At 38.6% G+C, this 16,071-nt stretch overlaps 1 protein-coding gene across 2 annotated transcripts; it reads right to left on the bottom strand.

Moving 5' to 3' along the window:
- Positions 1-871: 871 nt before the first annotated feature.
- On the bottom strand, positions 872-15,615 carry LOC122343833 (complement C3). 2 transcript variants are annotated; one of them, XM_043238077.1, is made up of 41 exons: positions 15,508-15,614; positions 15,204-15,399; positions 14,963-15,131; positions 14,403-14,476; positions 14,043-14,131; positions 13,841-13,923; positions 13,671-13,758; positions 13,386-13,488; positions 12,698-12,818; positions 12,439-12,554; positions 12,188-12,334; positions 11,909-12,109; positions 11,166-11,357; positions 10,939-11,091; positions 10,738-10,867; positions 10,580-10,651; positions 10,040-10,234; positions 9,607-9,721; positions 9,316-9,407; positions 9,099-9,238; positions 7,799-8,005; positions 7,611-7,674; positions 7,440-7,526; positions 6,578-6,781; positions 6,400-6,475; positions 6,143-6,302; positions 5,461-5,550; positions 5,221-5,377; positions 4,936-5,099; positions 4,195-4,344; positions 4,000-4,059; positions 3,829-3,919; positions 3,702-3,750; positions 3,390-3,480; positions 2,592-2,681; positions 2,340-2,445; positions 1,911-2,000; positions 1,743-1,823; positions 1,466-1,549; positions 1,256-1,391; positions 872-1,147 (listed from the first exon to the last, which is right to left on the bottom strand). In XM_043238077.1, the coding sequence occupies exons 1-41, from the start codon at positions 15,588-15,590 to the stop codon at positions 1,006-1,008; spliced, it is 4,938 nt and encodes a 1,645-aa protein (XP_043094012.1). In that variant the 5' UTR covers positions 15,591-15,614; the 3' UTR covers positions 872-1,005. The 2 variants fall into 2 exon arrangements, 1 of the variants encoding a protein (XP_043094012.1); XR_006250838.1 differs by lacking the exons at positions 872-1,147; positions 1,256-1,391; positions 1,466-1,549 and having other exon boundaries at positions 1,772-1,823; positions 2,360-2,445; positions 15,508-15,615.
- Between the last annotated feature and the right edge of the window lie 456 nt (positions 15,616-16,071).

Below are 16,071 nucleotides of genomic sequence, written 5' to 3' on the forward strand. Positions count from 1 at the left end.
GATATCTCTCTGTCACCTCGCTTTTTGCCATTTTCCACCACTTACCCTTATCCACCTACTTCTTCTGGTGCACAACTATATTAAATACATTTACAGTATATTGTCTAATTATAGTGTCATACTAAACAGTATCACTGCAGTAATCTGCTTTGGTTTATTTGCTTTTGCACATTCTCTCATAGAGTTATGAAAACAGACTTTTCCATTTGTGTATTGGCTTGGTATTTGTTTACTGTGTAATTAGTCATAAAGTAAAATGAAATCAATAAATCAAAAGCCCATTTACCCCAAGCTGATATGATTCTTCAGGTTCTTACTGAAAAGAATGTAGTTTGGTTAAAATTTCTCAATGCATTCTGCAAAACAACACCCCTTTTACCTTGCCAAAAACAGCTCTGCACACAGCAACCATTTCAGTGCATTTCGCTTTAAATGCTAATGAGCTCTGCTGACCCCGCCCATCTCTCCCCATGGGGTGACATGAAGTTCTCTGAGAGAATGTAAACTTTAGCAATATTTATCAAGAAGCTTGTGAACTGGAAAGGGCTCACTCAGGGCAGGTCTAAGGTAAGACGGCTATGTCAATAACCTATCGTGGGAGGGGCCTGGGTCTGTGTGACATCAGACAGCCAAGAATCTGAGAATGGCTTGATTTGAAAAAAAAATGTCATTACATTTTTTTTTTATCAATGTACGGTAGTTGTGTTCACACACTGCCAACACATATTTTTAGTTCAAATATGTGAAATAAAAGGGAATTTTGTATCCGATGACCCCTTTAAAAAAAATCAGCTAATTACACATTTAGCACAGAGGTTTATAAAACTGGAATTGAATCTCTTAAAGTGACTGTAGATAATTAAAAACAAAGTTTATGTTTGCAAATTTTATTTGAAAAATTGTCTCACAAGAGAACTGAGCAGGAACTTTAAAAATAAAATCAGACAAATTGCTGGAAATAAAAGCAAAGTTGTGACTGTAACGCTGTTGGATCGGTAAAAATCTTTAAGTGGCACATCCAGTTTGCCTGAACATGTTGACAAGCGAGGTCATGCCGATATATTTTAGCTTGTGTTTTGGATCCTGACCCTCCTTATTTGTTGGCCAGTATTCAATCCAGGTGTCCTCACCCAAATGGTACCTCAACCTAAGATGTTAAAGAAAAGTGAGAATGTTTTTCATTAGGAGCATTCATACAGCAGATATACATTAAGATTTCTACTCAAAATTTCCTCATTAAACCAAAATGTCGTACTTTCCGCCAATCCTTGGAAGGGTTTTGGTTTGGCCCATGATCAGATACGTCTTGCCTTTTTCAAATTTTAGAAAATCTCTACAGAAAGGATGAGCCAAAAACGACCTCACTTGTCCTTCTACAGCTGGATCAGAGCCTGAAAATAAACACAGACACCAACCTTAAAAATAAAATGATTAATGAAAAGTCATTAAAAATAGCAACCCATACCTTCCTTCAGCACTTCCTCAACTGTCATGTTGTAGACGTCCACATGCAATGACAAGCTCATTTCCAACACTCTGGTTTTATAAACTACAAAACAAATACAAATTGGTATGATCTATGTATAAGAGCTCCACTGGCAAGAGCTGACCCATACTGGGTCTTCATTAGGAAAATAAGACTGTCCTGAAAGGCAAAGCTATTTTACAAGATGTGATCTAACATTCTCCCTTGCTACAGTAATTTACTGTAATCACACACACAAACAGAAGAAGATATTTACTGTATTCCACTTCACGTTCACAGGCCTTTTCTTCACGTTTTTCCTCATCGATGTGTTCATTCTTTTGCAAACTGCAGTTCTCTGTGAAGATATTTCATGCTTTGTTTTTCTTCATTTCTCACAGAAATTCTATGTTGTTTTAAATGATGCTGTTTGAAGTGTACAAACCTTCAGCGCACTGGCACAGCTCTTCATGGCAGAGTCTGTTCAGTGATCCATCTTTCTTATAGGGATGGTAAAACTTCACACAACGCTTATCTGTCAATATATACAGGTTCAATTCAATGTATCCACAGCATTTGTCTTACACAATGTGTCAAAATGGTCATTGATATGGAATTGTATAATTGTTGTTGTTTGCATAAGGGAATGGCTCGGATGTAAATTTTTAAGCTCAGTTTTGTTCTTCGTTATTTATTCTTGCATTGCTTTAGGCAACTGTTTAGTTTAATCTTACAGAAAAATTGAGATGAGAATACTTGATTTATCACACAACCTACTGCTATAATGTGTGTCGTGTATATTGTCGAATTTGCTGAAGAACATGCGTTTCTTTTTTAGTTGTCAGATAGACATTTATTGGCGCACATTGCGCACCTGGGGCATTGTACTCATACATAGTGACTCCGGCGGGCTGCAGCATTCCCACTTCACTGATCTTGTGCATTCTGAAGACAATCCTTTCCTTCTGTTTATTAGAAACCTTAAAATACATGAAGTTAAAAAAAAATCATCATTATGAGAAAGTGCTACACCGAATAGCAATTCACCAAATTGCTTTTACCTACATGTCCATTACATCGGAGATAAATTAAAAACACAACAAATATGGGAACAGTGGCGGTGTACCTTATCCACGTAGATGATAAGAGATCCTCGCTCTGATAGCTCCTTGTTCAGCTCAAAGCTCTGAATGTACTTATCCCTACCGCTGGATAACTGGTGGCAAAATCGTAAGAGAAAAAGTAGGCGTGAGTTATCGTTTTAGGGCCAGTTTTACCAAACAAGGCAAAGTAGTGTGAGAGATTTCATTTACATATTGACCAATGAAATACCAAGTGAAGAGCAAATTAGAGGAGTCATAAAGTAAGCTACAGTTGAAAAAAAAAAGTTTTGAGAGTATTGGTATCTGGTATTGTGTGACTTCTAGTTGAGGGATCCAAGTTATTGTTTTTGTTCTGAAGTAAATTAAAAATAAATAGAATAGTAGTTATATGTTTGGATAATGTGTTTTTCCGCCATTGGAAATAAATGCTAATGCTTAATACTTGTGGAAAAAAGTATGCATGTTCTTTTCTCTGGTGTGGGCATTAAATAATAGCTTAAATACTAGTAATTTATTGCGTGCAAATGTTAATAAACTTCATTGTGAGATTCATTTTAATACTCATCTCCCATAAATTTAGCATCTAGGGTAACTTCTATGAATGCATATTCAATAAAGTCGACCGCAAAAATAACTCTGTCCACACCTTTTCGGCGCTAATTCTTCACTGTGCATCCTGGGAGTTCTATTTTAATTCCAAAAGATTGTTGAACAAGCTGCTGGTGAATCTGGCCATTATACAAATGTAATTACCTTTGAATAACGAATTTGTTGGACTCAAATATTTAATGATTTAATGGTTATTGACTCTGTTTGTTTACCTTCGAAAGATCCCGTTCATCCACTTTGAACCCTGTCAGCAGACCGATGTCCAAAATAGACATGGTTGAGCTTCTTAACTTGTCTTTGAAACTGCAAAGGAGGATTAGTATGATGGAATAATCCATTAGTAATCTATTTCCTGTTTGGGTTCATCGTTTCAAATGTTTTTCCTAAAAGTATTACAAAGCTTGATGCCAAGACACATTCTTTATAAATTACTCTACAATCATCTGGATATCTGGTCTTTCTAGACATTTTAGAGAAGACAAATGAATGGGACAAATGCCCCAGACGAGTTCATATGTACTCACATGTATTCAATCTTGATCAGGTAACTATCAGAGGCTTTATCGTAGGTTACTACATACAAAAAGATACAATCTTAATTTGGCACCAAAGCAGTTTACACTCAGGTCTTGTTCTTCTAAAGAGTTCTACCTGCAGACTCTTTCTCCATCTGCACACTGAGATCAAATGCATTACATTCGTAGTCTTTCTCTTCGGGCAGAGCATAAAAGACAGAAAAGACCTAAGAGGGAAAGACAGGAGCTCTTGAAGACAGAACAACATGCTGGTGAAGACATCTCGAGTGTGTTCATGAATACTCACGGAGAGCGTGGCCACCCCCGTCCCACGAGCTGTGAGATTGAAGCTCTTCGTGATGTCAAACTGTGGCATTCAGTCCATGAAGCAGACAAATAAGAAAAAAAACTTTTAGGGTAAATCAGTTATTGTGAACAAGGTGTGAATCCAATGTGCAATGTTTTAATTCTATTTCTCAGCATTAAGGAACATTTTCCAGACCTTGTCTGTACGTTGTTTGCTTGATTGTCTCAAAGCAATTTTGGTTTTCCCTTTTCTCTCTTGCACAGCCATCTCCAGGTCCAAATTAATGTCTGCCTTCTTAACCCGAATGCGGTATTCAGCCACGGCTTGGAAGACCATGATCGTTGCCTAAACAAAGTAATAGGATGACGACAAAAAGTTTTGGCTATCAACAAATATGTATGTAATGTTATGAAGTCCTCAAATATTCTCACTGCTGCCTATATTACATTCAACTCCAATTATTTTTGCAAAGAACTTTAAATTTCTAAAGTTTGAAACCCATTCTATTTTCTGGCGTGGAACATTTTTCAATGTGGGTGAAAACGGATGATTTTGAGGCCTTTAAAGCAGTCTCAAATTCAGTTCCTGGAGGGCCAGAAAGGACCCTTTTCACAACACTGTGATGACGTATTTAAAGGTCATCAGCATCGTAAATCCTCAGAAGTTTTCATATTTGTATTTTTTTTTAAAATCTATGTACATTTATAACACCATTCTTTGTATTGTGTTACCTTTGCATCAAATAATAAAAAATGATTTACACAAATGTAATGGGGTGGCCCTCCAGAAATTGAATCTGAGACTAATGCTTTAAAGTGATATTTCATATATATCAATAAAACACAGTGTTCCTTTAAATAAAAAGAACCCTGATGATTGCCCAAAATGAGAAGGTCAGCATAAATTGTAAATTTAATTTTAAGTCACTTAAAATACCTGTGTTGTGCCGTAACCCCCATAACGGGATTGTTGCTTTCCCAGCCAACGCACCGCCAGTCCAGCACTCTCGAAATCCTTTGCCATCACCAGGGCAAGCACTGCGTAACCCGTGGCTTCTAGAGAGTGATGGTGCTGGCCAGGAACTTGCCAAAATATTCCATCTAACAGTGGGTATAAGCAATACACATTTTTGATTTGAAAAGTAATAAAAGTTTAATTTAACACACACATGATGTGACCTCAACTGTATTCGGAGTTTTGACTGGCTATAATGTTACTAACCTTTGCTTTTAGTAGAATGACTCTTCAAGATGTCTTTATTGAGTCTTCCAGCGTGGGCCAAAGCATAAGACGTTATAGTGACAGCGTAAGTGCTGGTCAGGCTGTGAACTCTCAGCAGCAGGTAATCGGTGGCTCTTTTTATACTGTTCTGAATATTCTAGTATGTAGAGAGAGACTGAGTTAGACACGCTCGAGACGAGGATGACGTATCGCTGGGTTGTTTTCAGGAGTCATACTTACAGCTCCAGCACAGATCTTTCTTCCTTCCTGCATGGCGATCAGGACGAATGCAGTCAGAGAGGCATCTGCGTCTTTTCCACGTACGTTACCCTGGAAGAGACATACACTCAAATAATAAGATGTTGTAAAATGACATAACAAGAACTGAAAAATATGCAGAGCTGTAGGTGCTACATGCAGCCAGAAACATCTCATGGCTTGGTAGACTTTCACTGTGCTTGTAGGCTGTTCTGGAGTTAAAGAATAACAGTATCTATCCAACTGTTATTAAACACCGGACGAGCATTGCTGATACATGGACTATCAAGTGTTGAAGCCCTCATCTGTCTGGCTTCAGAAGATTGAACCTGAATACATGCAAGCCTAAAAACCCACAGCATTGCTTCATTTGTCTATATGTAGTTATAACGGCCAATGAAAATGTTGGAAGAGTAAGCAGAAATTTGAACAGCTGTCCCTTAGCAATGAGACCTGCTTGATGTATTCTGCATAAAGCTATGACTTTCAGATTACTGGAGGCATGTATCTGGTGATCGTTGTTGATGTATGGGCTTTTATTTTGATAGGACAGCGGGAAATAATGGGAGAAGATGGAAGGAAATAGGACCAGGAAAGGATCGCAAGCTGGCAATTGCTGGAGCGTAACATATTCAACAGTTTTTAGTGACAAAAAATAACTTACAACCATCTCGCTGTGATACACAGGCGCATGTTCTTTAAACGTGCCGTCTGACAGCTGTTTTTTTGTGGCCAGCCAGTCGAGGGCGCTGCAGATCACATGCTCCTCTACGACAATCAGATCACTGGCCATCGCGAATACTTTGGCCACATAAGCCGTCAGCCTGTCAATTGGTGCATCAAAGTAAGCCAATGTAGGTATAATACAAGAAACATGCAAGAAAAATGATTATTATCTCTAAACAAGATGCATTATTCCACCATGTGCTACTCGGCACGTGTAACCAGGCACCGTATGACCCATCGGCTTTACGGAAGGTCAACTCCAGCTTATAACCTTGACCGCAAGAACAAATTCATGACATAGTAAGGGACACGCAGCACTTAATATAACAACTGGGAGAACATTGAAAGGTGATGCTGAGAGCGGTCGGCTGACCTGTGTTAATGTGCTTGACGGCTTCATTACGCCGCTCCATGCCAACAGCCTCCCACTGCTTTGTGCTGTCCAGGTAATGAGTGGCAATGACAGGAAGAGTCACATGGATCATGTTCTGCTCTCCACATCCATAGGGCTGAACAATGAGCTGACCCATAAAATGTCCACTGATGGCCTGCTCGATTGTCTGAGTGATCTCTTCACCTGCAAACATGGAAGGTAACTGACTGCGACTCAAACTGATGCCAGTTCTGTTGGTGCGTGCCATGTATGAACTGATATACCAAGGGTTCCACATCCGGAATTGCTAAATATAGACGAAATTTACAGTAATGTGGAATGTCACAATCAAAAGTAGTGCTATTGAATAGTGTCTATTAAAATGAAAGTGAGAAAAAGAGAACACTGAAGTGTGAGTGATATTTAATGGTATAATACTAATAATAAAGATGGAAACTATTTTTAAGGACAACAATACAATTTTTTTTTATAGTTTTCCTAGCTATTGAGCAAAATAGTTTGCCAAGATATAAAGGATACATCTTTGTGTGATTACATTTTAAAAGGTTAATTAAACTTAACCGAAACTTACCACAAATACTACTACTAATAATATGCTTAGAATCTGAATTTAGAAAAAAAATCTGTTCTTGTAAACATAATTAATAATTAAATCAATTTCATTGATTCAGTTGATTGGCTTTATTTTTTAAATTTAATTGTTAACAATAATTTACCATCAAAAACAAAGAAAATATAGACTTCATTGGCGATAACAAAGTTGAGTGAACTCATATGAATCAAATGGACTTCATATGATCAGTGCATGCTTCAGAGAAGGAGAGTGCAAAGAGAAGCTCACCTATCACCGTGATCACTGTGCTAGCAGGTGTGTTTGGAGCCCTTCGGCGTGGGATGTCGCTCCTCATAGACACGACCTGCGAGCTGCCTGTTCAGTCGAAAAGGACAAGTGCTTAAAGAGGATTTCTCAGACATTCTCACTGCGTATTCAGTGTCTGTAAAGAAGCTGCACCTGGATGCTTGGATGGGTTGATCTCTATAATTCTCTCTTGGACTTCGGTTAGCACACCTTCAGGCTGAAAGAAAGACAGACGCAAATGCAACTTAGTGGAGGCATCAAAAAATCTGAGTGACCGAGGACCGTTCGTTATTGGTTCCTGCACTAGAGCCTTCCTCTAAATGTTGACATGGCAGACTCACCACCACCTTCAGTTTCTTTCTAATAGCGTCGTTGCGATTCGAGCTGTATGCTTCCACTTCGATCCACTGCTCTTTCAGATCCATGGGGATGATGATGAAAGGGACGGCTCTGGAGGACATGGAGCCAACAGGAACGGTTACCCTGCCTTTCTTTTTTTTGCTGGCACTGCTGCAAATACCCTCCGACGTCTTAAACCGAATGTTTGTCTGGTACAAGACAAAACGAGATCTTTAGCGTTTGGAGAGAGCATCTGGTCCAGTCCATTGCTGTGTGGTTAAACCTTGTAAAAACAGCTTTATTCAGAGGCCCAAACTGAGCATAAATATGTCCTTTGATGCAGCTTCTGCTTTTTATGTGAGCAAAAAGAAAGATGGAATACTACGGTGCCCTTTAAGGGACAAATCTTTTGCCTTCTCTCGTAAAACATTTGTGTTCCCCTTAGAGATGTTTGAATTTTCTCGTAAAGAGTTAGCATTCTCTTGAAAAAGCGTTTGCATCCTCTCGCAAACATTTTACGCTTTTTTTCGCAAAAACTTCTCTCGCAACATATGTGTTCTCGTGAGAGGCATCTGCATGGTACTTTGCGCTTTTGACAATCCTTTTGTGCTTAATTTCCTTTTCAGGTGCCTTTCATTGACGACCAAACTGTGCCTTGAACTAAACACTGACTGTATACTTCAGTCAAAATAAAACTCTATGAACTGCTCCATTATGAACGAAAGGAAGCGTAAAGTAAACAGAACGTGTTTATCTGAGCTCAACTGGTTATGTCAGAGAACGCAACGTTTTTGCAAGCAAATATCTTTGTGAGAGAAAACAAAAGTTTTGTGAGGGAATGCAAAATATATAAAAAAACATATTTTCTCCTCCTACCCCAAATTTCTTTTTACTTCAAAATCTTCCCACCATTATGTCACTTACAATGCTCTGTAGAATTCCAATGCTCGTAATGTAAATCAATGAGATTTTTAATAACACTAGAGTAGATAAATACATAACTAAATCAGCCATCACTTCATATATCTAAATAATATGTCTTAAAATGACATCTGGATTTTCAAGTAAATCCACTAAATGTTCATCACATCTTATAATATTACTAACAATATCAAAGATATTTTTACGTTATACACATTTTCACATATATATATATACTATATTCATAGAAATTCGCAACTTGTAAAATACATATGATTTAGCAAAAATCGCATAAACATGTATGAGTGAGGTCGGACAATTTTGTACAAATTAGCCTCGAGATGGGACTGGATTATTCCATGTTAGCAAAACTGCACATACTTTCTGTTTCTGATTGCTGTAATTGTGAAGAATAGCCTTTATTTCCAGTTGTTCATTGCGCACCGCTGCATAAGGCACCTTCAAGTCGATAAAAAAATCTTTCTTGACAATGATCTCATAAGGATCAGCCACACACATTCCTGCAGGGAAGCAAAGAGAGCATCAAAAAGAGCACCGATTAATAATTAATTCCAAACGAACGAGAGCGTTTCTTTACCAAGGCTCTGGGACAGGCTGATGGCTGTGATCTGCCAGGTTGTGATGGAATCTTTCAGGAATATTCCAGTTCTTAAGGTGGATGTTTCAGCACTAGGCACAAACCAAGACGCTATCACGATCAAATCTCTTCAAAATCTACAGCCAGCCCCTCCAAGATTTAGCATATCAATTTTTGCGGACGTTATTTTTCACACTGCCTTTTTAGTTTTCATTTGAGGTACTGCCTTCACCTTGAAAAAACGCATGCACGCATATATATGGTCAATTTTAAGCAACAAAATGCTCTCACCACACTTGGTTCGGTGGGCAAGGAGGAAGATCAATCTCCTCCCAAAGCCAGCTTTCAGGAAACTGTGTACGCACCATCACTTCTCCTAGTTCCTCATCAAAATCATCATCTTCACCTGAACAAGAAATAAACTATAGTATATATTCAAGAGCCCCGTCTCATGAAAATGTGTATAAATAGTACACCAACCACAAACAAAAACTTGTGGTAATGATATGTAGAAATGGACTAAGCACGTATTTAGCCTGCATGTAATACACATCAACCTCACAACCCTAATCCAAAGTCCATTTTTGTGTATCAACACCATGACTTTGTTTTTATTTGGCATACTATTTAGATGTACTTTCAGGTAGGTTGCTAATTCTTTTTCTGAAATCACTCCGCTTGAGAGCTGTGGGAATATATTTTGCAAATGAAGCTAAAATCTCACTGCGGGCCAGAAGAAACTCGTTCTCTGCGAAGGCATCTGTATGGCGTTTCAACTCCTTGCAGCAGCGCAGGAAGGCCTGAATACATTCATCTCCGTCCATGATGAATGAGGCTCGACGTTCACAGCTGTACCCAAGTTTAACGTCTTTCAGCCCATCCACACAGCACTTCTTTTGTTCGCCGGAGAACTGACCAGCTGAGAAGACGATGTTAGCGTAGAGACAATGACGACAGAAGGAGAAGAACAGCATTAAAAGGGCTGCGTATCTCATGGGAAAAATAAAAATTTGAATTTGATTCAAAACTGCAGGAAGCCCTTAAAAGCTTCTTTTTAAATGGTGGTTCTCATTATAAGATTGGGAAGATGTTTGGGACACGTTTCAATCCTGAAAAGTTTGTATGGAGCAGCATTCAGTGTGAGCTGAGATGCTGAAAACACTGATTCATGAGCTGCTTGTGTGTAAAGGAACACAACTGAATTCAATTTCAGCCTTGCAATTCGACAAATCGAAGACATAACTTAATAAAACAGCTTTCTTACCCAGTGTAGTGGTGACCTGCAAAAGGCTCTGTGCTCTGCGTTTTCTCTTTGATGGGACGGGGCACTCTTTATCTACAAGTACATGACAGATCCGTGTGGGAATTTAGAGCATGACGACAATGATACTTCAGTTTTGGATAAATTAACAGTTCATATACTTGTTCTGACGTTGGTTCCTCCTGCAGTGCTGGACGCAAACATCAGACCTGCATCGGTGAAAACCCCCATACAGTTCCTTCCTCCTCCTGCCGTACAGCCGGTGTCATGCTTCTCTACGACGTCCCAGATCTAAAGTAACCAAAAGACCAGGTCATTTTAAGCATGAAACCACTGTGGTTATTGTACGTTAGTTTAATTACCTTTGTCTGAGTGATTCTGTTCTTGTTATTAAGGACATAGACCCCCTTATCTACAGCGACCAGCCCGACTCTAGCTCCAGGGTCTCCAGTGATTTTCAAGCTGAGCTGATCTCCTGGGCCATATTGTGTCGGGTCCTTCACCTCAACTTTGAGCTGTGATTAAGAAACAGTAAGAATAGGTTATAAATGCTGATGGTTTCTGTGGGCACTCATCGTGGTTCACTCACCGTTCCCATGCACGTGTCCTTCATGTTGACCCAGACTGAATCGGACACCACCTCAGACGAGCCCACATGATAATACGCCACAAACCGGAAGGACGGCACCATGACTTTGGTTACAGGCAGAGACAGACTCACAAGAGCTTGTCCTTTCATCTTAAACCTGTCCACTTGAACGATCTGACCTTTACTTAAGATCTGTGTGAACAATGACAAATGTAGGCCTTAATACCTTAATATGATTTAACCCTTGTGTGGTGTTAATTTTTTGTTACTCAGTCAGTGTTCGCGGGTCTGATGGACCCGCTGCAGTTTTGGATTTTTAATGGATGTTAACACTCAACAGATGTTTACTTCATCCCAATTACAAGCAATATAAATAACATATATGGTAAAAAATTGCTCTATACTTTTGTTAGATCATAATTACAAATAACAGTGCGGGAATGGCAGGGGCAGAAACACAAAATTCAGACTTACACTCATACAAACCCATACAGCCTTTAGTTTTCATATAGCAGGCTTTCGAAGAAAATCAAAATGGTGAACAATATGTTCAGCCAATAAAGTTCATGTAAAGTTCACATCTTTTTTATGGCCCTAACCTCATTATATGAATAATCACATCAATATATTCCAAGGTTGTCCAGTTGCCAGATCTTGCATGATAATCTTTACACAGTTCGGTGCTACATAGTTCAGTCATTTGTATCAAACAACTAGGATGATAATCGTCATGTGTCTCTCACCATGTAGGTGAAATCCTGGTTTTTAACATGGCTGTTTCCTAGATTTAAATTGACTTTCATTTGATCACCGATCTGAAGCTCTGTAGCATCAATGCCGATGTGCAGGTAGTTTTTGGAGTCGTCTTTGGGCTGGTAGGCCTGAGCTATCATCTTCTTCACTGCCTGCTGATCGTTTCTTAATTGTGGGTCTTTGGTCTTTGCCTGGACGTAATCATATTGAATTTGTTAGTTTGCAAAATTTTGAAACCGTGAGAGTTTTCATTTAAGCTCAGGTCTTACAGTGATCTCCAGTTTGGAAGATCCTCCCGGAGTGTTGACAGTAACTTTTGCGATGCCATTGGCTCTTGTTTGACCTCTGACCCCTCCAGGATTTACCTCCACTTCCACATTTTTAGAAGGAGTTTGGTCAGGATTTGTTACATAGACCTTAAGAAGAAATTCAAAAGAAACATTGCACAACACGATCATGCATCATAGCTCAGTGTAAGTGAGTATAATCCCATTCATGTATATATATATATTTTTTATACCGAGACATCGAAGGACATCCCAGGTTTGAAGAAGTGTGGTGTTCTTTTGAAGTGGATGGTGTACGGAGACGTCACAATCTGAATGCCTCTCTTGTGTGCTTCTACCATTTCACTTCCTGAAACACACACAAATATAGCCATCAGCCATTTTTCTGGTGAAATAAACTTTTTGTCTTATCTCCTTTTGTGCTGGTAGAATATAGGTACAATCAAACTCATAACGCACAGCACAGCCTATTGAGTTCGGTCCAGCTCTTACCAGTTTCTGTTACAACACTGGCTGAAATGTAAAGGGATTTCCCAACTAGCTGCTGGATGTCTGGGAAGTTCTCCTTGATCATGTTTCTAGTCAGCTCTGCCTCTCCTTCTCCATCATTTATCTTCAGAGAGACAAATGGCAACATTAACAGCCGTTTTAGCTATGTTATAACATATTTTAAGTAATAAAAGTTTTTTTTGTATTTAACACCAGTAGAATAATGATCATAAGTCCCCTAATGCAATTACATTATTATTTTCTTTTTAGTTTTTGTATTGTTTCATAAAATGATCTCTTTATACATCTTTCTATATTATGAAATTACTTTAATGTTTTAAACGTTAGAATCTTCACAAAATTACTGTATAGTATTACTGTAAAATATTGATCAAAAACCTTTTGCAATTACTTAAAAAATGTTTTCTGTACTTCTTCTTTCGATGTACTTTTGATGCAATGTAGATGATGTTTTTGTACCTTTTTTTTAAAAAAAAAAAACCCTTTTGCAATTGCATTAGTTAGCAATATAAACTGCAATGTGAAAAGTGCATCTCTTGTCTACAGCATAATCAACAAAACGGAAATACAATTCACAATGAAACAGCAGTTACGTTGAACTGCAAACATTCAAGCAGTTAATTTTAAAACGTTATTTAAAGTTATAAAGCATAGCTCTGCCTGAACTCACCTGAACCTTTTGCAGTGAGGCAGCGATGCTGATCTTCTTCTCATTGTCTATAATGCCGAACACCACAAATGCAGTTCCTGTCACCTTATTACCAAACAGGTATCTAAGAAAACAAATGCACATCAAACATTTGAGAACGTCCTTCGTGATAAAGCTTTAAATAACTAATGTGATCTCAGAAATAAGAACTACATATAAAAAGTGCAATTAAGATTACATAGATATAAGTTTAAGTAGTGATGGTGTGCAAAGTGAAACAGCCAAATAAAAATGTAAATGTCATACTTAGCTGATATGTCTACTGTTAAAGAGCGCTCATTCACATAGAAGAACGGTTTGCGTGAATTTAAGGTCACTTCAAAGCTCGGCAGCACTACAAAAACACAACACAATTTCAGCCATTCTTCAGCAGTTCCTACAGCCTTACCAACATAATCAGGACGCGGTAAACCTACCGTATTCCATGACTTCAAATTCAGTCGTGAAGTTCTTTTGCGGTGTGTTTGTGTACTTTGCGATCAACTTCCAAATCCCAGAGCTTCAAAACAAATGTGAAGAAAACACAAGATTCTGACTAATAGAGCGTGTCTGCATTATGACTATCAGTAATTCGCTCGTCAGTCTTTACAAAATGGTGCACTTTAACAGCAAACAAACCTGGCAAGTTCGGGTAAAGCAAAGTTTTCGGTCCTGATGCCTCGCCTTGGTTGGAACTGATCTCTGTCCAGTGTTATGCCTTGAGGATTCTTGGTAAATATGAAAAATTCAGCTGTTGTTTTATGCAGGAACCAATTATGGTAAATTTAAGTACTTGTTATTCAATGTAGTGATGCGCTGAAAATTTGCCAGCAGAAATCAAATTTTCAGTTTAGTTTGTGGAGCAAAACCACTGACCAAAAAAAGTGATGTTTAATATGTACTTTTCTGCCTTTAATTTCCACGTTATATAAATACACTTTCAGTGCATCACTACATTCATCTGTGCTTGTATAAACCAAAAAGCATTTATTTGCGTACCATGATATCGACCGAGATGGAAACTCCATCAAATGGATGTTGATCAGGAGTTAATGAGAAGATCCTGTATTTAACTGGAAAAGAAATAGTTTTATCAAATATTACTATGCGCGCTAACTGCATGCATATGACTAAGGCTAAGAAATATATCAAGTTTCCTGCATCCTCTCTAGAATTAAAATGCCTCTGTTGATGTGTACGTGATTAATGATGTTTTAGAAACAAAGTGAGGAGCTGTGAGGAGCATGTCAGATACTTAGCACAGCTTGAATTCGGTCAAACTAATCAGAGCCTGGGTAGAAATACAGACACCTCCACCTCCCCATCACCACTCTACAACTCAATCACCTTACGTTATTAACACATTTACATGGGCCATTTGCGAGCCCTTCCCTGTACAGCTACCCAAGTAAGCATTACCATACTCGCCAAATACGCATTGCTATACTATGGCTAAGTATATGTAAGCGTGAACTTGTGAATGTATATTATGTGATTATGTATGTATATGTATAAAAAGCATGCCTATGCCCATTGCCTAAAATAAACCTAAATGGTACCTGTGCTAGAAGGTGTGTAGAGGGGCTTGTCTGTTTGTACAAATATATATCCAGACTGGAATGAGACCATGACCACTTTCTCCAAAGTGGTAGTTGGAAACCGAGCTTGTAGATACACATACTGCTTCTCCAGAGGATCGTCAGAGAAGAACTTCTGATCATCAGGAATCTACAGGACAGATAATCTGTCAGCCAGAGTTATATCTCATAACGAAGTAACAAGACATCACTACACTCTCACCTTTATATCTGCAAGGATCTGGAAATTGTTGGCTGCAGTCAGTGTCACCGATTTAGACATTATCTCCTTGTCTCGTTTTGGGTGGTTCTTTACTATGATCCTCACGTTCAGGTTTCCTCCAGAGTAATCCTGAGCCTCCACAAACACGTTCTCTGAGGAACCCACCCTCAGCAAGTTAGGAGCTGACAGAACATACCTGATCAAGTGAAGCATATGATTTACATTTGTCTATATCACAAGGAGCATTTTCATGAATTTTAGAAAAGGTGGCCATTTTTGAGCCTTCGAAAAGCAATGTACTTACAGTGGGTCACATAACGTAAGCAAAGGGAAGCCAAGAATGATGGCAGTCAGCGTCACTATCTCCACATGCATCGTGTTCGGCATCTGGCTGCATTAAGCAAGAAGCGGAGCGCCGCTTCAACTTTTATCGTTCATATACATTTCAAGATATCATCATTGTCCTCAGAACTGTTGAGTAACACGGGTGGAGAAACTGAAGTATGATCAAGCAGAAGATCAGCTATTGCTGCATACGGTGTATCATTTAATAACTCAATTAAACTGGAAGTTAGTTAAGAAAACTGCGTCCTCCACCCAGTTTCACAACACACTTTGTCTGTCTTCCAAATAAGGGTGACACGGCAAAACAAACCCTAGTGGAAGACGATGAGTGCTTCAGCTGCTTACTTCCACGCAGGATATAAAAACCAGTCAACTACTAAAATTACATTTTATTACGAAGTACCAATCAATCATTTAATTGTTTGCTCTCATGCAATCAGAGAATATCTCAAATGCATTGAAATATGCTAGCTGTTACTTTTTGCCCCGAAAAACAAACTAGTTGATCATTTTTGCAGCTTAG

This window comes from Puntigrus tetrazona, chromosome 1, assembly GCF_018831695.1.
Source record: "Puntigrus tetrazona isolate hp1 chromosome 1, ASM1883169v1, whole genome shotgun sequence".
Taxonomy (NCBI): Eukaryota; Metazoa; Chordata; class Actinopteri; order Cypriniformes; family Cyprinidae; genus Puntigrus; species Puntigrus tetrazona.